This window comes from Ursus maritimus, unplaced genomic scaffold (assembly GCF_017311325.1).
Source record: "Ursus maritimus isolate PB19 unplaced genomic scaffold, ASM1731132v1 scaffold_1, whole genome shotgun sequence".
Taxonomy (NCBI): Eukaryota; Metazoa; Chordata; class Mammalia; order Carnivora; family Ursidae; genus Ursus; species Ursus maritimus.
In genome coordinates this window covers 31,874,473-31,897,790 of record NW_024423343.1, presented here as the reverse complement: position 1 = coordinate 31,897,790, position 23,318 = coordinate 31,874,473, and the positions used below count along the sequence as shown (strand labels likewise).

The 23,318-nt window shown below is 33.5% G+C and overlaps 1 protein-coding gene across 1 annotated transcript in view; it reads left to right on the top strand.

The window, feature by feature from the left end:
* Nucleotides 1-23,318, top strand: part of NBEAL1 (neurobeachin like 1) — a 186,347-nt gene that overhangs the window by 46,080 nt on the left and 116,949 nt on the right. The window contains exons 7-15 of the mRNA XM_040641841.1: nucleotides 3,664-3,749; nucleotides 6,948-7,254; nucleotides 8,720-8,826; nucleotides 14,627-14,713; nucleotides 16,805-16,888; nucleotides 19,610-19,708; nucleotides 19,796-20,376; nucleotides 21,092-21,224; nucleotides 21,842-21,961. Coding sequence (XP_040497775.1) covers nucleotides 3,664-3,749; nucleotides 6,948-7,254; nucleotides 8,720-8,826; nucleotides 14,627-14,713; nucleotides 16,805-16,888; nucleotides 19,610-19,708; nucleotides 19,796-20,376; nucleotides 21,092-21,224; nucleotides 21,842-21,961 — 1,604 coding nt within the window. The remainder of the gene's footprint in view (nucleotides 1-3,663; nucleotides 3,750-6,947; nucleotides 7,255-8,719; nucleotides 8,827-14,626; nucleotides 14,714-16,804; nucleotides 16,889-19,609; nucleotides 19,709-19,795; nucleotides 20,377-21,091; nucleotides 21,225-21,841; nucleotides 21,962-23,318) is intronic.

The following is a 23,318-nucleotide window of genomic DNA, read 5'->3' as shown; positions in this document are numbered from 1 at the left end:
CCCCCCCCCCCCCCCCCCCCCCCCCCCCCCCCCCCGCCACCACCGGCCTAGTAGACACCTTTCTTGGAATTTTGAGTTAGGCTCTTCTAGAGCAGTCCCAAGGCCAGCATTCCACCTGGGGGCCTCTTCCCCAGCGTACATGTTGATGTGTCAGTGTTGAAAAACTCACTATTACCAACCCTCTTTGGTCCAACAGGCTTTGCATGTCCCAACAGGCATTTTGTATGCTCAGGTTTTTAATGCATCAGAGTTTGAGTCCTGCAGTCTCACTGGGATTTTTGACTAGAAGTATTTTCAGGGTGTTAAGCCAGCTAATCATCTTGAAATTTCTGAAGCTCCTACTGTAACAGTTATTCTTGGCTATAGGAATCAACTGAGAGAGGTATCCTTTACCCAAAAGCTACATGTGAACATAAATTTCTAGTGTTACGTTTGCAATCCTTGTATCACTGTCTTCTGCTGGTCCTGATGTAGTTCCAGAGTTTCTTGAACTCCTTTTAAGCATTTTTGAAAAAATATTTTTATAGATGAATACTCAGGCTAACCTAGTGGATGTAATCTTAGAACTTCCATGATTATCCACTTAAAGATCAAATTAATATATGCTGTGAGCTTCTTAATTATTAGTACTGTGAAAGCAAAAATGGTTTCTGCCTTGGTGTTTCTATTTTAGTGAACTCCAATAAATGTATACTTATGCTGGAGGTAAGTTTAAATGGTATCCTTTTCTTATAGCATGTTAAGTGTTTGTGTAGGTTTGCTAAAACCCTTTCTGTATAAATCAGTTCATTAGGTTTTCTGTTGAGGAAAAGAGTTCCTTTTTCTTGTCAAAATCTGCGAAGATGGCTTCCACGGGTATAAGCAGCTCAACATGAGTAGGATAGCAAACATCTGTTTGCTCTGATTCAGTAGAGTGTTTGATAGAACATTACTGACCAGAAAACATGATGTCATATCTCTAGAAAGAGGGAAAAACATAGTAGTTGAATTCCCAGTATGTTCTTTTTCTTTCTGTAGACACGCATACACACACACGTGCATACACACACACACACAAACACAGGTATATAAATTTATTGCTTATTAATTTTTAAACATTTTTAAAGTAAAAATTCTGTGCTGAATTTTCACTTGGCTGTTCTGGTTTTAAAGGATGAGCTTTAGTGTTTTTTTTACTGTTGTGGCACTTATTAAATACTACTGTGAGTTAAAAAAACTTAAAAGAAATTTGGCTACTGTATGTGTGACCTATGTAGATTTTAGTTTTCTTTCTTAAAAAATGATTATGCTATAGTTCAAGAATACAGAAAATCTTGTGGAATATATACAAGGAATATCTTGTGTTTCCTACTCAAATTTGTCAGATCTGGCCATAACATTTTGCCGTATTTGCTTTAGTTCTCTTTTCTTTTTTTTCCTAAGAATTAAAACAAGACAGAAATAGTCCTTTGTTTGAGTGCTTGGTGAAGACGATTGCAGTGCCCACTCTGTTTGACCACCAGTAGTGATACTGGCTTCAGCCAGATAGTGAAACTAGGCTGATTTCTGGATTCTCTTTTTTTGTTCTGCATATCTGCCCTTACGGTATTACCACACTGTGTTGATTATTGTGACTTTATGTTAAGTCTCGAAATCATTAAGTCCTCCAACTTTGTTTTTCTTCAAAAATTTTTTGGCTATTCTGGATCCTTTACATTTTTATATGCATTTTAGAAGCCATTTTTTAATATTTTCACAAAAACGCTTGCTGGGATATTTGTTTGGAATTGTATTGAATCTAGGAACCATTTTAGGAGAATTGACATCTTAAGAATACTGAGACTTCCAATGCATGAATCTGATAATCTCATTATTTATTTGTTACTTATTTCTTCAAACAGTATTTTATAGTTTGCAGAATATAGATTGTGCACATATTTTGATAGTTTATCCCAAAGATGTTATCGCAAGTACTTATAAATGTAAAGTCTTTATAAAATAAACTATTATAGATTTTTCAAAAAGTGAGTTTCATTTTCATTTCCTGTCTTTGATAATGACATTTCCCTTTTTACCTATGGCAATATTGCCTTACCTTGATAATATTTCTTGCCTGCTTTGTCAGATATGAATATAGCCACTCCAGCGTTCTTATGATTAGAGTTTACATGGTATGTCTTTTTATATCCTTTTATATCCTTTATATGTTTTCTGTGTGTCTCCTGTGGCTGATTAGAACTCTGTCTTCTTGCAGCTCTGTGTAAAATCTGATAGTTACTCAGCTTAAAACTTCTTGGTAGGTTTTTGCCTGTCTTGTGGGATTTCACAGTATCATGTAAGGATTGATACTTTGACTTAAAATGAGCCCTACTAATATTTCTGGAGTGTTTTTTCTGTATGGCTTCTTTCACTCCTGTACTGCTTCACAAATTCCAGTTACCTGGGCCTCCCCAAATGTTTTATCTGTAACTCAACAAATAGCTGTCTTCTTTTAGGGTTCTCCTTTCCTGTGCAGTTGGTCAGAACATGTCTACAACAAGAAGCTGAGATAATCCTTGAGCTTACTTTGTTTCTCTTGAAAGAAGGAAAATTTCTAGAGTGCATAAATTTCTACCTATTTTGTCTAATTTTCTAGTTATTTCTAGCAGGAAGCCTTGTATAGTGACAGGTATTCCAACATAGCTGGAATCATTTAGTTTTTTAAATATAGATTTCTATCAATACATTTACCTCAAAGCTGTTTCTTTTTGGTAATGTTTATTATGTATAAAATTAGAAATAATTCTGTTGTTATACCTTGTCTATATATGTAATGATATATGCAAAAAAATATTCATTACTGGGTTATTAGAGTATCAAAATGAAGAGGAAAATATAAAAGTTTATCAGTAGAGAACTTGTTAAGTAAATTAAGGTACATCATTGTAGTGGTCATAAAAATCAAAAAGGAAGATGTATATATTAAGACATAATAATATCCAGTATACACTAATGTTAAAAACAAAAAACACAACACTGTGGTATAGGTATAGCTTTTTTTTTTTTTTTTTTAAGGTACGGGGAGCATGGTAGATTGAAGAGTAGGTTTGAGGGAGACTTACTTTTCCTTGTCACAGTTCTTTTATGCTGTTTTAATTATTCTTTGTCATGTGCATGTGTAACCTTTTGAAAACAATAAAATACTTTATAATATTAAAAGAGGGTTTTTATTGGTACCAGAACTTGGAATGTTTGCCCTGGAGTAAACCCAGGAAATCTTTTTGTGCAACTCTTCCAATTTTATAAGTGAATAATTATAGTCAATTATACTAATAAGAGGAAGTAGTAGTAGTATAAAAAAACACTAATTTTATGTCAGATTTCAGTTAGCTTCTAACATTGTCACTTAGCAGCTTTATAATTTTAGGCAAGACATTTCATTTGCCCATTTATAAATGAAGGCAAAATATCCTCATATGGAGTATTATGAGAATTAAATGAGATCACCTAAATAAATTATCTAAAATACTACCTGATAGTTGGTTTCTCTTTTCCTTTACTATGAAAAAATGCATATCAACCTTACCTTTTAACAAATTTTAGCCTTTTAATGGTTTTTAATGTTTCAGTGTCAGACGTTCCTTAGAGATAAATCATGCTGTGAAAGAGAAATCTTATTTGTTTATTTGTGTATTATATTCACAGAGTGTTTTCAGGAAAGTGAACATCTCAAGGAAAGTCTTAAGTGTTGCTTATTGCATCTCTTTGGAGCCATTGTAGCCGGTGGGCAGGTGAGGAAAGTGTTGAAAGTTAATATTTAAAACAACAGTTAACAGTGCGAAAAGTTTTCCGTGGATTATTTAATGTATTCTTTGTTCTTTTATAATTTCATGAACCACACAAATATTTTTCTGAGTTTATATCTTGTTTAAAACTAATCTGTTATTTAAAACTTCTTTAAAAACCTAATAATATTAGCACTAACAAAAATTACTGCATAAATAACCATAATTAACAATTTTTTTATTTTAAGTTCTTAGTTATGTTGACTTTCAGCTACTAGTTCTTACTTTAGAGTATAAAGTCAGCCCTTGTAAGTTCACATGATGAAATCAAACTCAAAATTAAATATATATGAATTAACCACTCTTCTGTCTTAATTTCTAAATGCATATATACAAGGTTTATATGCATTTTTTTCAATAATCTCAGCTAGCTTTTTACTCACAAGAAAGAAATTCTAGTGATACTTAATTTTTTATTTTTGAAGGTGAGCATCTTAAAAGTTGTCTGTGGTAAACTTTACTAGTTAAAAACAGGATTATATTCAGAAGAACATCCTATATGTTTTCTGTAAGCATACAGTTTAGATCAGAAGTTTCTAACACTCCTTGTACTGCATATGCTGTTGACAGTGTGTAAGGCCCCTTGTTGGAATATTTCAAATACATAAAATAAAATACATAAAAGATCGCAAAGGAAACTAGTTATGCTAAAATGCAGTTACTAAAATATTAAGATAAATTTGTAACATAGTGATGTGTTTTTATAACACACTAAGGAGATATAGCAACAAGTCTAGTAATAAGTGCAATTTCAAAAATAGACATACATGGTGTTTCAAGACATTGCAACAACAGTAAAATATGAAAATACGTAGGATTTCTTTTGGTAACTAAGTTACAGATATTGCTAATAATACTACTTGGGTTTGCTAGTGGGTTACCTTGCCTTTTCCTCTTCACTCTAGTAGAAGAGTCTGTTTTTTGTGAGGGGGATAATGACTAGAATCTTATTTTTCAGTTTGTTTGCTTTGTCCCCTTCCTTTATTAGCTGATATTCTTCTTTTCTATCGATATCTACCCATTTCCATCATTTCTCTGCTACTAAAAATAAGGATTAATAAGTATACATGAATAAAATTGGAAATGACATTGTTTTGACTAGTGGAGAAGCTGGTTGGATCCCATTACCATTTTCAACACACAGACTTGTTTTTTGTTGGTGCCCAGGGGTAATCAAGCCCCGAGAGACTTCCAGTAATTAAGACTCACATAGAAATCAAGTAGATACTAGAAGGCCAATTTATTATTTTATGTACTAAAAGCACTCACAATCCTTATAATCAGGTTATAGCTGTAGTTATATCTGTTTTGAGGTCAGAAGGTTATTTATTGAATATAAAGTAAGTACAAGGATATTTAGATGAATCAAATATCTAAAGGTGTAAGAATGGCCTTGTCATAAACAGCAGAAAAATTGAAGTCCCATGACTGGTCGTCTTTCTCCGAGCATCATGCCTGGGCTTCCCATTGGCATATTTGTTGTTTTGTAATATGTTAAGAGGATAGGCTGTGGAGACAGACTGACATAGGTTTGAATCCCATGTCCATCTCTAACTAGTTGTGTGACCTTGGATAAACTATTGACATGTGTTTTAGTTTCTTTATTTACATGTGTTTTAGTTTCTTTATTTATAATATGGAAACAGTAACACTTCTAAGATAGTCATCAGGACCAAATAATATATAATATATGTAAAGTGCTTATAGGAATTAGGTAAGTCACAGGTCTATCAGTTAGATTTGTGATTCCTGTAATTAGTAGTAAGTACTATTATATAACAGCATAAGTTAGAAGTTTACTCTTTCCTCATTAAAAAAAATAGCAGTAAGCAGAATAGAGTTAATCTGGTGACTCTAGGATCGTCAAGGATCCAGGTTCCTTCTGAATGTCAATTTGTTATTATTCCTTTTACTACAACATTAGCTTCTAGAGTTCTGGCCATTTGCGTTTTTGGCACAAAAATGGATGCGGAGATGAGGAGGGAGAAAAATGGCACATGCCAGCTATCTTTAAAGGAGATACTGAAAAGCTGACACTCATATTTTTTTATCTCATTTGCCAAACTCCATGAGATAACTGCAAAAAAGATAGAATCCTGATAAAAAAATTTGATAAAACTTGCTTTCTCGGCCTCCTTGGCAACAAGGGAGGTTAGGAAATACAATCTTTATTTCTGGTAGGCACATGTCCAGCAAAACATCAGGGCTTTTTTTAATAAGGAAGTGGAGGAAAATGGGTGTTCGATTGCCAGTTTCTTCCATTGTAGCACTTGCTACCGATATTATTTATTATATTGATAGTAACAAGCTCTAATGGCCTAAGTGCTGTTACTTTCAGATGATTTTGCATAATTATGTTTGGATTCATTATATATCATCTTAACAGTTTTAGGCAATATATATTATTTCCAAGTTTAATGGATCACCTCAATTAGGTACTTAAAATTTCAGAAATATGTTTGTACAATCAGTCAAGCCAGTCCTCTTATATATCTATATCATTTGGGATGGATTTGCTGTAACCAACACAAAACCCTAGAGAATCTTAACCAAATTAAAGGTTTTGTTTGTTTGTTTTTGTTTTTATGTTTGCATAAGAAATCCAGATATGGGCAGTTCTGGGCTGGTACAGCAGCTCCATGGTATTGTCAAGGACTAAGTCCTTTCACATTCCTGTTCTGCTCTCTTTAGCCTACTACTTTAATTCTTGGGTTTGTTTCTTCATGATTTAAAGGTGGCTGCAAGCATCATGTCTGCATTCCAGGCAGGAAGAATATGAAAAGGCCAAAACAAAGGGTCCTTCTGTTTTTATTTGTAAAGTTATATTTCCTTCATAGTCTACTGGCATATATTCTTGTCTAGAACTATGTCACATGGCTACCCCTAGCTGCAAGGGAGGGTGGTAAACAAGTTTCTATGTGGGCAAATTGCTGTCTGAATAAAAATGAAAATCTAGTAATCTAACAAGGAAATGAAGACTTAATGTGCATAAAACACTAGCAGTGTCTATCAAAATATGTGCTTAAAATTTATTGATTTATTAAAAGAAAAAGTCTGCAGATCTATTAAACTTTCTTTATTTTTGCAAACATATAGAACTTCAGTTAGGTTTGGGTTTCATTTTTATTATCTCTCATGTTTCAGAGGAATGCTTTGCAAGCAATTTCTCCAGCCACCATGGAAGTTCTTATGAGAGTTTTGGCAGATTGTGATTCCTGGGAGGATGGACATCCTGAAGAAGTCGGTAGGAAGGTAGAACTTACTCTGAAGTGCCTTACAGAAGTGGTACATATCCTTCTCACTAGCAGCTCTGATCAGCGTCAAGTGGAAACTAGCACTATTTTGGAGAACTATTTTAAATTGCTAAATTCAGATCATTCAGCTTTACCTAATCAAAGGAGGTCCAGACAGTGGGAAAGCCGGTTCATAGCTCTGCAGATCAAAATGTTAAGTAAGTATTTCATAAAGTTTATTATACTCTGTTTTCTCTGAGTCTATTTTTTGACTCATTTGAAATTCAGTGAGCTAGCATATAGAAGTATTGATTGTTTAATTCAGCTGTTGTGTGACTTTAGATTTGAACTTCAAAATAATTAATATGGAATCGATTTGTTTACAGCATCTTTGCTTTAACAGTGACAAAATTGAGCCTCTGTTGTTTTTTGAAAGTGTAATCCATTAAAAGCATCAATGTTAAAATGAAAGTCATCTATTTTCAAATTCTAGGAAAAGTAAGTTTTCAGAAAGTGCCACTTGCATTGTCTAACCTATGGCAGGAGTCACATATGACAATTTTATATGTGCTTCTATAAATCTCTGTAGATGTCACTTTAACATCTATCCTTTCTCTAGAGGGCCGCTGCTTTATTTTGTTTTTTTCAGAGCCTCTATGTATGTGTGTCTTGTTTCTCTTGTCCTCTCTTTGTGTTGTTGGTTTGTGTCATTCTTTGCTTATATATCTCTGTTTTTCTGTGTAAGCTCTTTCATCAGTATATGTGATTTCTTACTGTATTCCCCTGTTAGATTGGTAAATACAAGTATTATTAATTGAGTTTCTTTTTATAGAAATATTTTCATTACAGCTGTACTAGGAAATTCGGATAAGTAAAAAGTTTTTTATATTCTACCACCCAGACATAACCAACATTAATGGTTTATTGTACAGCTCTAGAGACTTTAAAAATGGTTGTGTGAGGGTATGTTTCGTGTCTAATTTAAAAATATTGGACACCAAAATCTTGGTGAAACTTGATCCCTTACAGTGTACAACAAGAGACTTTATTTCTGTAGGAAAATAAGATTCATTTTATCTAGTTTCTGTTCTTTTATAAAACATGTTATGTTTTATAATTGTTGTAAATTAAAACTTTAAAAGGAAGTTTGAGTCTATATTGAATGGACTTATTTGTTAAGAACTATTGTATTACTTATGCTGATTATCCCTTGATTTCTGAATGAGGGCATCTGTTCAGTAGGAAACAAGAGCAAACCATCATCATAAATGGATGGATTCCCTAAGGTTCATTTTCTTAATGGCCAAATGCTAATTTTATACTGTATAAATGAGACTGTTGCAAAACATGACCAGGTGTTGCTTATTAATAGCAAGTTGGAAACCACAGTTATACTTGAGCATTATAGTGGAAGAACAACTATGTAAATCTCTGGGAAATAGATATCACTCTTATGTATAAAAACCTAAATATTTTTAATAATAAATTATAAAAATATTCATTTTTCTTAACAAATAATAAGTACAGTTTTGTTTTCTACTCTCCATCCCTATTTCTTCCTAATTCATTTTACATCTGTTTGTCAGCTGAAAAGGCTAAGTTAAAAATATGGCCAAAGTAAATGTTTCTATGATCCCAAATTTTCCACTTTATAAATGGATGATTTTGTTTTTATTTTCCTAGATACCATCACAGCCATGTTAGACTGCACCGATAGGCCTGTTCTTCAGGCCATTTTTCTTAACAGTAACTGCTTTGAACATCTCATACGACTGCTGCAGAATTGCAAGGTATTTTTCTATTATTGTCTTTGATTTTAAAAAGCTATTATTTTGTTTATGCTTTGATTCAAATTTAAACATATTACTAATTTTCTTTTTTATTATGGTAAAATACACATTAAATTTACCATCTTAACCACTTTTAAGGGTGTAATTCAGTGGTATTAAATACATTCACGCTGTTGTGTAACTATCACTGCCATCCATTCTCCATAACCATTTACATCTTATAGAACTGAAACTGTATACCCAGTGAACAATTCCACGTTCTCCCCTCCCACCAGCCCCTGGCAGCCACCATTCTACTTTCTGTCTCTATGATTTTTGATTACTCTAAGTACCTCATGTAAGTAGAGTCATAGAATATTTGTCTTTTCGTGACTGGCTTATTTCACTTAGCGTAATGTCCTCAAGATTCACCCCTGCTGTAGCATATTTCAGAATTTTCTTCCTTTTTTTAGGCTGAATAATATTCCATTGTTTGTACACACCACATTTTGTTTACCTGTTCATGTGTTGATGGAGTCTTGTTATGATTCCACCTTTGGCTATTGTGGATAATGCTGCTATGAACCTGAATATACCCATATCTCTTTGAGTCCCTGCTTTTGTTCTTTTGGATATATTCCAAAAGTGAGATTGCTGGATCATATAGTAATTAAATTTTTAATATTTTGAGGAACCACCTTACTGTTTTCCACAATGGCTGTGCCATTTTATGTTCCTGCCAACAATGCACAAGGGTTCTGATTTTTTCGCATTCTCCTTGACAGTTATTTTCTTCTTTTGGTAATAGCTAATTCTAATGGGTGTGAAATGGTATCTCATTGTGATTTGCCCTTAATGATTAGTGATACTGAGCATCTCTTCATGTGCTTATTGGCTATTTGTATATATTCCTTGGAGAAATGTCTATGCAGGTTCTTTGTGCATTTTTTAATTGGGCTGTTTGTTTTTTGTTGTTGAGTTTTCCTTTTATTGTGGATTGTTAAAATTTGGTGTGAGCATTTGATGCATATAATTTTGTGCTTTTGTTTCATGTAAGATGATTTTGTTTGCATATTCCTGTGTTATGATTTTTAATATCTACATAATATTAAGTGGATGTACCATAATTTACCTAACTATTCCCTGCGGCAGATACTCAACTTATTTCCAACTTTTTTGCTATTACATAACTCCTTCAAGTTCGTAGACTAGAATTCTATTTCTAGTAGAATTTCTAGGTCAAAGGGCATAACCTGCTATTTTAAAATTGGGGAACATTGTATAAAAACAATTTGTAAATAATTGGGGAATATAGAAAAGTAGGAAAATAGAAATACTGTTAATGTTCTTGATATATATTGCCAATTTGCTATTGTTTTTCTTTTTTACTCATTTACACTTGTAGCAGATTTGTGAGTACATAATAACTGATATCTGATTATTATATTTTCATAAATTTCAAGATGGTATCAGAAATTTTTTAGAGTGTTTCTTGAAAAGCTTTTACTTTTCTGTTTGAGGTATTCCTTTCATGGACTCTGTGCTGAAAAATACTAGGGTTTCATTCTGATTTTGTGAGGATATCCCAGAAGGAGAATTTTGATATCAGCCCCTCAAATTTTTTCACACTGTTAGGAGAGACATCCATGAAAGCATTTATGTCATTATGTTGCTTAGCTTATAGTGAAAGAGAAAAGAAATAGCATTAAAAAAATAAGGAATATATTGATGAAGTAAATAGTGATGAATATTTATAAAGTCAATGAAAGTACTAAACTACCACTAGAGAGTGAAGATGCCTCCCCCCACCTTTTAAATGTTATTCTTGGGAAAGAAATCCTAGGGAGATGAAAACAGCATAAGAAAACTATAAAACCTTTTGTTTGTTGTTAAAAAAAAAAAAGCGATATGTCTTTATCAGTTACAAAGGCAACTCAACAAGACAAAATCTCACATGTATAAGAGAACCTGCCAGTCACACATTATAGAAGGGTAAATCACTAGGATAAAATGTAGTTCCTACTAAAATTGATTAGTGTTTTTCTTCAATATATGAAAGTCAGATATTTTTTAAAATGCCATATCACGGTCAACAATACCTTTTTAAAAAGTGCAAAGCTTTTTGGCATAACAGTCATGATGTTAAGCTAATATTTGCTCTTTCTACTGTTGTATAGGACAAAGTTCTTATAATTCAGATCTGGGGACTTGCTGACAGTCCTAGTGTTTTAAAATTTAATTATTTGATAGCACTTATCACATTTTGTTTTGAGGCAGGAAATGCTAGAGAAAGAAACCCATTTCAGAGGGGAAAGCTAGGCTTTGGGGCCCCAGCCTTCTTTGCTGGAGGTGGTCTTTTAAGCAGGATATTCTGGTCAGAATCACTATAAACTCATCACTAAACGTTACAGTGTTTTTTTTTTTAAGATTTTATTTATTTATTTGACAGAGAGAGACAGCCAGCGAGAGAGGGAACACAAGCAGGGGGAGTGGGAGAGGAAGAAGCAGGCTCTTAGCGGAAGAGCCTGACGTGGGGCTTGATCCCAGAACGCCGGGATCACACCCTGAGCCGAAGGCAGACGCTTAACGACTGCGCCACCCAGGCGCCCCTAAACATTACAGTTATTAAGTCCTAACAACATGGAAGAACCTTTGAAATAAACTGCCCAACTCTTTTATTATACAAATGAAGAAATATGTCGTAAGAGATTAAATGATTAGCACAAGATTAATACTGTTCCATGATGGAGGCAGGATTTCTTATCCAGGTATTCTGACCCTGAGTTCACTGGTCGTATGTAGTTTTGTTGTATTGGTACTTAAGGTCAGTAGCAAAATGTTTTCCATGTATTCAATACAGGAGTACAGGTTTTATTGATAAATAACATTTGATAGGGATAGGTTAATATGATTCTTAAATATATGATGAAAATGTTTGGAATCTTGTGAAAACTTAAGTTCTTAAATGTATTACAGGGTGCTACAGATGACTATGATTGACTTCTGTTTAAATTATTTTGTTAGTAAGGAATAAATAATTTATTCTGTTTTACATAGTAATACAGAATCAAGACAACTGTTGTTTAAATATTCAGACCCAGAGGAAACATTGTAAACTAAAGCTTAAACAAACATTTTATGAATTACATGGAAAACTTTAGGCTGACTGCTGTAGTTTCTGTGCTTTCTTTTTGTATGAGTTTCACCAGCCAGTTTATGCATTAATTTCCTTAAGTATTTGTGTAAAGACCTTTGGCTTGTCAAAATGAGTTTCATCATACTGTAAAGTACTTAGAATATAATTCAGTGGAATCATACATTTAGCGCTTTTTTTTTTAAAGATTTTATTTATTTATTTGACAGAGAGAGACAGCCAGCGAGATAGGGAACACAAGCAGGGGGAGTGGGAGAGGAAGAAGCAGACTCCCAGCGGAGGAGCCTGATGTGGGGCTCGAACCCAGAACGCTGGGATCACGCCCTGAGCCGAAGGCAGACGCCCAACAACTGCGCTACCCAGGCGCCCCCAAAACATTGTTTTTAATGACTGCAAATATTTCGACCCAGCAGTTCTCAAAGTATGGGGTCGCCAAGATCATCTTAGGGAAATCTGCGAAGTCTAATCTTAACATTTCAGTTGGAGGCTAGATTTTTTTTTCATGAACTTGAATCAAAACGTTATCATATAACAGTCTGAATGCATAGTCGATATTAGAGTTCATCTGTCTTCTATCAAGTCAGTTAAAGAGATTGCAAAAACGTAAAAGCAGTGCCATTCTCACTGAGGTATATTTGAAAAATAAAGGTTTTTTCTTTAAAATGTGTTATTTATGTCACCGTGTAATAGGTTTATTTTTGAATGACTAAACAAATATTATTTAAATGTCTTGATTTTTATTTCTCATATGGTAAATATTGAGAAATGTAACCCCACATAAACAGAAGTTTTTTGTGTTCTCAATAATTTTTAAGACTGTTAAGTGGTCTTGAGGCCAGAGTCCAAGGACTTCCCTTTCAGCCTATGGATGAATCATAATTTATTTATCTATTTTACTATTTAAGGATACTTGGGTGGTTTCTTACTTTATGCTATTGTAAATAAAGCTGAAGTGAGCATCTTGGTTCTAAAATCTTGGTGTGAGTTTATGACCGTTTTTAGGGTAGATGTCTAGAAATACGGTTACTGACAAAGAGTAATTTTAAGATTCTTGATATGAATTACTTTCTGGAAAGCCTTTACTCATTTTTGCTTTCATCAGTTTTTAGCATTCATGTGTCCCTGCACCAGATAATATGGAATATTACTATTTAAAAAATGTTGCTTTTTTTGGGGCGCCTGGGTGGCACAGTGGTTAAGCGTCTGCCTTCGGCTCAGGGCGTGATCCCGGCGTTCTGGGATCGAGCCCCACATCAGGCTCCTCCACTATGGGCCTGCTTCTTCCTCTCCCACTCCCCCTGCTTGTGTTCCCTCTCTCGCTGGCTGTCTCTCTGTTGAATAAATAAATAAAATCTTTAAAAAAAAAAAAAAATGTTGCTTTTGTGACACCCAGGTGGGTAAATCAGTTAAGCATCTGCCTTCGACTCAGGTCATGATCGCAGGGTCCTGGGATCGAGCCTTGCGTTAGGCTCCCTGCTCAGCAGGGGGTCTGCTTCTCTTTCTCCCTCTGCCCCTCCCCCCCACTTGTGTTCTCTCTCTCCGTCTCTCAAATAAATGAATAAAAATCTTTAAAAATAAATTTTGCTGTTAATAACAGCTTTCATTTATTAAACCCTTGTTATGTGCTAGACACTATGTTAATAACCTACCGTGTATTATCTCATTTAATCTGCACCCCTATTTCATGAGTTACTCTTTTCCCTTTTGAGAAAATAAGCTCAGAGAAGTTAAGTAGTTCTTCTTAAAAACACACAGTTAATAATTAGCAGAACCAGGATTCAGATCCAGGCTTCTGATTCCAAAGCTTATGTTGTGTACACTAATCTATTTTTAGGTTTATATATGCTTTATATATGCTGTGCATGTCATACCTTATCTTTATTTTATATTGCATTATTTCAGTATAATGATAGTACTTCCTATGAAGATCTTCCCTTCTAGGATGTTCTTGATAAATTCCTTTATAAATCTAACTTACTTTCCCTTTTCACTTCAATTTGAATTATCTTTCTTTTTATCCAAAATGTGCCTGAGATCTTTTGGGATGCTAGTTTTATATACTTAAACCAAAATACTTGGTTCCTTTAGCAATCCCCATGTATATAAGAGATAATCCTAATCCCCTTTTGTGTAGAAACTAATATAAATTATGCTCAACTCTTGATAATTTTGGAAAATACATACCTCTTTTGTCAAAGCACATTAGCATATTTGAGACTCTGAGAAGTATTTTCAGAAGGAACTCTTTTTAAAGCTAAATAGCATTTTACAAGCATACTTGACTACAGAATCCTTCCTGTATTATTTACTACAGTATCTTTAATCTGTCTCAATAGCAAATTTCCTTCTTTTTTGTAAGACATTTTCTGCTGATTCTTCAAGAATTTAGAAATATTAACCAGTCTCATTCTTGCTATTATTTCTTATTTTAGTAACTTCAAGTTCTAAGAGAGAAATAACTAACAATTATTTATATAGTATATGAACTAATGTTAGTTTGTAATCCAAAAAGTAAATAGTTGATTGTCAGTTTACAAGTGATATACTTCACCAGTGGGTTCTTGAATTTGTTTTCCAAAGGCATGGAAATCCATTTAAACTTCATTTCTGCTTATAGGTAACTATTTAATGTTCTTTCTCCATTATTCTTGTCTCTGTTTTTAACAGCTGTTTTTAAATGCTAACAATAAGGTGGCAGACAAGAACGAGAAAGACCTTGCCAACAAATTACTGACAGAAATAAATGAGGACCAGGTATCTACAAAGCCTGCATCTTGTTTCAGCTGAAGTCCAAAATCAGTCAATGGGAGCAACTATTCCTGTACTTTTCTTCTTACATCTTAAAATACACAAACAGTATCTAATTCTAATTTTCCTTAATTATTTTTGAAAATTGTTAAAAAATTAAAAATAAAAATTTTTTCATCTAAAAGATATATTGAAATCTTGGTGGTTGATGTAAATGATCAACAGTATTCCATCTGTATATGTGTGTATCCTTTTCAGTTTAAGGAGACACAAAGTACAGGAATGGGATCCCAATATCAGTGCTGTCCACGTGGTGGTGACTTCATATTTTGGGAGCTTCTCTCTCTAAGCATTGTGGTGTATTGGGACCATAGGCTTTGTTTGTGAATACATATGGTCAATTTTAATACCTTGATTCTTTGCTTCTTGTTGACAATGATTATAATTCAATGGACATCCGAATCCTGGAGGAAGGGAAGAAGATGCTGAACTCTTTGAGTCTTAATTTTGCATAAAACTTAACTCTTTTTTTTTCTAAAAAGTCACCTCTATATGGGTATAGAGCAGAAATAAGCAATTTTTGTTGCTTTTCAGCATTAGGTAATTCCGTTTTGAAAAAACTAGCTATTAAAAATGCTTTGGTTTTTTTTCTTTTCCATCCCAAAAATGTTTTGAGAGAGCTTACATGATGTCTTTTATTAATATTATCTTAATACCCAGATTTATAGATAGAGCTGTGGTATGAAGAGACATGAAAATCTATTATTTTCTGTTCTGGGTGTAAAATATCAGCTATAGAGTACCATTTTAGATTTCTCCAGAAATGTTAGTCTTAAGGCCTTCTTATATAAGATTAATAAAATATTTACAATGATATTCTTAGAGGTTTATGTTAGTATTCCTAATTGTAGGTACTATGATGCCTAGTCGTCTTGAATAAAGTGTTGGAAAGATCATATTCATATGAAATTCTTTATACAGGATGATTAATGTATATTATGTGTTTATTACATATATACCATGTATATGTAATAATGTTTAATAACATCAACAAAAATCAAGATACTGGCTTAAATAACTTGCCTAAAAGTGGTAGAGCTTAGCTTAAAATGACAAAGATCTACTCAGTCCCCTTTTACTCAAATCATTTTTAGTGGAAGGGAGAAAAGAAAGTCCTATTCATGGAGTAATTAGTTTTAAGTCATAGTAATATATTCCCAAAACCAGATTTTTGCGACTCTGAGTTTTTATAACTTTCTACTTCTGCTATGCTTTCATGGTTGATTAAGCCTGATGATATAATAGTCATGTTCAGTTTTTTAATGTTGTTAATGTTACCTTTTGTTTTCACTTTTTTTCTCTAAATGCATAGCCCTGAAATTTAACACATCTCTTCATGATGAAGCTTAAACAGAAATAGACAAAATGAAGCTGAAGCTGTTTTTATTTTTTTATTTTTAATTTTTAACACCTTTTGGCTTTAAAGGTTGCCTTCTCAAAAACATGATAATCCTTATAGATACATATTTCATTTTCTATTCTGCCTCAAATTTTGCATTTTATGTAAAAATAGATATGCCTTATGTTTGGAAGTGTGATTGGTGAATAAACATACCATTTGAATTATAATACAGGGCTTGTAAAACAAATAGACAACACCATTTTAAACATCTTATTATACATGCTAATGAAATTTCAACCTAGGAAGTTCAGTGTATTTCTGAAGGGAAGTTAAAATGTGATAGAATTTCCAATGAAAGACTTCCCTCCCTTCCTCTGGAGATTGTCCATTATTTTTAAAAGCATGTATTAAGCTTGGTGTTCTTTTTTGTTTTTTTGTTTTTTTTCCAAAACATTTCAAATGAGTCAATGTTAACGTTATCCTTCTTGACACATGGCTTATTTTCTATCAAGTAAGTAACTTTTCTTGCAGGTATAGTGTTTCAGAAATCTGTTTTATTGGAAGAGGAACGTATTGCATGTTAAGTAATTATTTTTTCAGGTTTTCAGAACAAAGGTTTCCTAACTAATACAAATCTTGAGCACATTGTTAATTTATTACTTTTTTTTCTTCTTCTTCTTCTCTCCCTCTGGTAGGTGTTTCAGGGACAGCTGGATTGTTTGGCTATATCAACCATTCAGGCTTTGACAGCAGTAATGAACAAATCTCCAGCTGCTAAGGTGAAACATACATCCTCAAGCTCTAAAATGTTTAGATAAACTAATTTTCACTGTAATTCCCGAAGTAATGGATGAAAGTATGTATATAATACCTATGGCTTCACACCTAAAGTGAAATAGTTCACAAACTATCTCAGTATAAGAATCATTTTGCTGATAATTTTAGAACACCTATGGCACTACTTTGGGATTATATGATAGAACTGTAATTTAGTAGAGATTTACAGTGTCAGTCAACAAAGGGAGCACTGGTGTTGAAGTTACCATTTTATATGATGCTATGGTTAGTGTGTTTAAAGAATTATATTTTATATCATAGGTTTTCTTCATTAGTAAAATAATCACTCTTTCACTATTTTCTCAGTTTATGACTGCGTAGATTGTGAACATTTTCCACATGTGAATAGCCTTATCGGTTTGGGACTTGTTTTTCCAGATGGCCATGAACATTCTGCTTTTTTGTTACTCTCAGGATTTTCTTTCCATCTCATTCACTACCACTGACTTCGTCCTGCTGTTCACTTATGCTTATTTTGTGCTAACAGTTTCCTCGTTGAATAGTTTTAAGGATTAGTGAGATCATCTGTGTAAAGTGGTAAGCATAGTGCCAGGCACATGGTAAATGCTTAATAAATATCAATGTCTATCATCATCATCATTATTATTACTATTACCATTTTACCTTCTATCTACCACCTCTAATATATTTCATGCTTTGCCTTTCTGATGGTAGACACGAATGAATTATTCCTTGTTCCCTAAGCCATGCCTTCAGTAGAATTCCTTACTTTCCATTGGTATTTGCTAGGAGATTAACGATTGCTCTATAAATGTTGCTATATATAACTCATGGTTAAATGCCTACCAGATAGGCTTTTACAACTTTTACAGGCTGGCTTAGGAATCAAATCCCATTTATAATAGTTGCTGTAAGAAAAAAATCATTTTAAGTTCTCAGTAATTGGTTTATGAGTATAATGGATTGACTCTACTGTATTATGATATTCAGACCTGGAATGATATTCAAGTCTTATTAAAATATAATTTTTTATTATGTAATGCTTTCCATGGTTTAAAGTTCAAAAGGTTATTTTAAAAATACCCTTTTTGGGGACACTTGGTGGCTCAGTCAGTTAAGCATCAGACTCTTGACCTCAGCTCAAGCCTTGATTTCAGGGTTGTGAGACTGACCCCCACGTCTGGCTGCATGCTCATCACAGAGTTGGCTTGAGATTCTCTCTCTCCCTCTCCCTCTGCTCCTCACCCCATCCATGCTCTCTCTCTGTCTTTCTCTCTCTCTCTCTCTCTCAATAAATAAATAAATAAATGAATAAATAAAATCTTTTTTTAAAAAGCCCATTTAAAAAAATGATTTGTATTTTTTTTAAGTTTTTATTTAAATTCCAGTTAGCATACAGTGTAATATTAGTTTCAGGTGTACAATATAGTAACTAAACAATTCCATACAATACTCAGTGCTCATCACAAGTACGCTTCTTGGTCCCCATCACCTATTTAACCTACCTACCAACCCACCTTCCCTCTGGTAACCATTAATTTGTTCTCTATAGTTAAGACTGTTTCTCTTCTCTGTCTCCTTTTTTCTTTTTCTTTTTATGCCCTTGGCCTGTTTTGTTTCTTAAATGCCACATATGAATGAAATCATATGTTATTTGTCTTTCTCTATTTCTCTTAGCCTAATACTGTCTAGATCCATCTATGTCATTGCAAATGACAAGATATCGTTCTTTTTTATGGCTGAGTAATATTCTATCACATATATATTTATATATCTGTCTCCCTATATCTATCTATCTATACACACACACACACACACTCTCTCTATCTCTCTCTAACACCACATCTTCTTTATCCATTCATTAGTTGATGGACGCTTGGGCTGTTTCCATAATTTGGCCATTGTAGCTAATACTGCTATAAACATAGGGGTGCTATATGCCTTTGAATTAATATTAAAAATACCTTTTGAAAAAATATTTTCTTCCTACCCTTGGCTCACAGTCAACTAGCTCCCCTTCCAAGAGATAATCAGTTGCTCATTTTGTTTTAATCTTTTGAATTTATAGTAAGTGTATACATTTATGCTTGATTTACTGGACTAATTCAGTATTACTAGATTTAGATTTTTTTTTGCTGTCTTTTTATTTTACTTTATGGTTTTGTGTGCCCACAAGTTCAAAAATACATATGACTTAGACCTTACTAAAGTGAACTTGATGTTCCAGATAATTCAGTCCATTTAGATAAAAAAGCAGAGAGAAAACTACCCAGTTTTTTCTGGTCACCACTCAGAATTGCCACAACTCTTTAGTCTTCTAAGACTGCCGTCTGACTCCTGTTACCCCCAGAGTCCCATTTTTTCTTCATTTTTGTTTTGACTTCATGTAATACTATATAATTACAAATCAAGTGAAGAAAGTGATTGTACCCTAATCTGAAATTAATATAATAATTTTATAATATACAATTATTGCTTATTTCATTTATTTTACATTTTGGTAGATTATGGTCACATCGTAGTTCAGAAGGTATATGGAATCTATTTTAAGATCAAGAAGTGATCTAAGAAGCAAATATTGAACTCAGTCTTTTCAGTATTAAGTTAATTAACTTAAATGGGTATTACTCAGCATTTTAAATAATTCCAGCAAATTCAGTCTTTGAAAATGTGCTTTGATGTATTTATTTCCCTTCCTCTAGGAAGTATTTAAAGAAAGAATTGGTTATACACATATGTTTGAGGTTTTAAAATCCCTGGGTCAGCCACCACTGGAACTACTTAAAGAACTTATGAATATGGTGAGTTTTTTACCTTTATTAGACAAGTTCCATTATCTCCATATCCAAGGTGGTTACTAATCTTTTGTCTTTTATGTTGCTTTATAGGCTGTAGAGGGTGACCATACTTCAGTTGGGATTTTGGGCATTAGTAATGTCCACCCTCTCTTGCTTCTTATCCAGTGGCTTCCAGAGCTAGAATCCCAGGATCTGCAAATCTTCATCTCTGATTGGCTGAAAAGAATTTGTTGTATTAATAGGCAGAGTCGAACTACTTGTGTCAATGCAAACATGGGAATTCACATCATCGAAACCCTTGATTCCCATTCTTCCCTCCATCGAACTTGTGCTGAGAACTTGATTGCACTTCACGGTTCCTTGGGGAGTCAGTCAGTGAGCTCAGAAGAAATACGTCGACTACTAAGATTGCTGAGAGTGGATGAGTCTGAGTATATTCACCCTTACACCACTCCTGTGACTCGAGCAATTCTGACAATGGCCCGAAAACAAAGTCTAGAGAGTGCACTGCAGTATTTTAATTTGTCACATAGTATGGCAGGAATTTCTGTGCCTTCCATACTGAAGTGGCCAGGGTCTGCCTTTTCTTTCAATGCTTGGTTTTGCTTAGATCAGGATCAGTGGACTCTTGGCAGTGCTAACAAAGGAGGAAAAAGAAAACAATTGTACAGGTACTGGTACAAGTTATGGTATAAATGAACTGTCATAACAATATATGCTGTAATTCCCAAGTAGGAAAAAGCTTTTCAAGCATCTAATTTTTAAATGCAGAACAGTTTATCTAAAACCTCTTTATCCTTAGGGTGTACACAGTTTAATTATAAGTGTTTTATTGCTTTCATGATATTGATTACAAATATTTTGCTGATTCTTAGGCTAGTTTGGAAACAAAGTTCATTCTTAAAAGTATTATAAAAATAGGGAAAAAGGAATAACAAATTTTAAAGTGAATAGTGATCTTTGTGTTCCATTGAAAATGCTATATATTTATATGATGGATCAGAAAACCTTTGTGTATGTACATCCAAACTTAGTTACTAAAAGTAACTAATAATTTTTAATATGCCTCGTGATTTTTAAAACTTTTATTTATGCTTTCTGAATCCTATTTGAAAGAATTTTGAAGATTTGAAAATTTATCGTTTTACTGTTGTTTGATAACGGAATCCCACTCATGGCTACCTTTTATAATTTACTAAACCATTAAGCTCAAAAAAGATGTAAGAATTTTCTTTGAAGCAAGATTGGACTGATACATGGCAATAGAATGTAAGCCACAGCATTATTGATAAAGATATTCATGATGACATGGTTTTTTATGTGTTTCAGTGATGATAAAGCTGAACAACTGATTTCAAAAGTTCTGATAATATATATTTTTGTTAGCTTCTTTACAGGAAGCGGCATGGGTTTTGAAGCTTTTATTACCCATTCAGGTATGTTGGTTGTGGCAGTGTGCACAAAAAGAGAATATGCTACAGTTATGCTTCCTGACCACAGTTTCTGTGATTCCCTCTGGGTAAGGTTTTAGGACATCACATTTAACTTTCTGGTTCTTTCCTTTAAAATCGCATTTGGTGCATGTACATGAGGAGTTGTCTCCTTTCTGAGAGTCAATTTTTACTTTAAAATTCTATGTATGTTGAAGTTTATCTATAAGGAAGTTAATATCATTATCATCATCATTATAAATTCAGCAGCAGTCTTCTCTCGAAAAGTTAAAAGAAAATGTTGTCATTTCCTTCAAGTTTTCTAGAATCAGATTTGATTTTGAAATTGAATTTAAAATGAGAACATAAATTGTTAAAAACAGTGTATTTCTGTTGCTTTTCTTAAAGTATAAATTGCTTCTTATAAGAAAAATTAATTGTAAAAAATACTCAGACTTGGAAAATGCCGAAAAGATACTCTGTTACAATCGTGTAAAAATTTTCTAGAACAAATGTAAATGTCTTTTTAGTACTACGTGAAAAATTGTCATTCACTTTAAGAACAGAATTCTAACCAGCATTTAATTATGCTTAAACGCAGTGTTCTGTTCACACAAACTAGTTATAAAGTAATACTCTGAAAACATTTGTCATTCCAAATATTTAATGTAATTTTAGTCTTTAAATGTATGTCTTACTTTATTAGCACAACATAACCATTGTTCACATGCCTGGAAAAAGACCCTTTGGTCAGAGCCTTGTCTATATCTATGACAACGGACAGCAGAAGGTTTCTGCCCCTCTCAGATTTCCTGCCATGAATGAAGTAAGCACATCTAACCTACTCTTTTTTTTTTTATTTAAATTCAGTTAATTAACATAAAATGTATTATTGGTTTCAGAGGTAGAGTTCAGTGACTCGTCAGTCTTATATAATACACAATGCTCCTTTAATCACATGCCCTCCTTATTGTCCATTACCCTGTTACCCCATCCCCCCCACCCTCCTGCCCTCCATCTACCCTCAGTTTGTTTCCTATGATTAAGAGTCTCTTATGGTTTGTCTCCCTCTCTGATTTCTTGTTTTATTTTTTCCTCTCTTCCTCTATGATCCTCTATTTTGTTTCTTAAATTCCACATATGAGTGAGATCATATGTTAATTGTCTTTCTCTGATTGACTTATTTCACTTAGCATAATAACCCTCTAGTTCCATCCATGTCATTGGGAATGGCAATACTTCATTTTTTTGATGGCTGAGTAGTATTCCATTATGTGTGTGTGTGTGTGTGTATACATATATGTATACACATATATATATATGTATATATATGTGTGTGTGTGTGTGTGTATATGTGTGTGTGTGTATATATATATATATACCACATCTTCCTTAGCCATTCATCCATCGATGGACATCTGGGCTTTCCCATAGTTTGTCTATTGTGGACATTGCTGCTATAAACACTGGGGTGCAGGTGCCCCTTGGGATCACTACATTTGTATCTTTGGGTTAAATACCCAGTAGTGCAATTGCTGGGTTGTAGGGTAGCTCTATTTTCAACTTTTTGAGGAACCTCCATACTGTTTTCCAGAGTGGCTGCACCAGCTTGCTTTCCCACCAGCAGTGTAAGAGGGTTCCCCTTTCTCCGCATCTAACCTACTCTTTATGGGACCCATTGATTGAGAACTCTTGAAAATTTTCAGTTTAATGTGGAAGATTCTATTTATTTTAATTATGTGCCCATAAATTTTAAAGTGTTTTCTATATTCTAAGATATAGTAAGTTAATATTTAATACTATTAGCCCATCATTATTAGATGAAGTCAGATAACGTGTAATAAAAACAACTTAAGGAAGAAACAAATGTAATTAAAGGCTCAGGGAAAAAAGACTTAGAATAGGAAAGCCAAAGAAATTGAATAGAGCAGAGCAAAGGATCATTTAATAAAGCCCTCCAAGGGGCGCTTGGCTGACTCAGTCGGAAGAGCATGGGATTCTTGATCTTGAGGTTGAGAGTTCGAGTCTCACGTTGAGTGTAGAGATTCCTTAAAAATAAAATCTATAAATAAATGAATGAATGAAGTAAGCCAGCAAGCAAGCCCACCAAGTACCCAGAATACTTAGCGACTATTACGATGGACTCTTTTCCATCCCACTGAATTTGAAATAATAATAAAGAA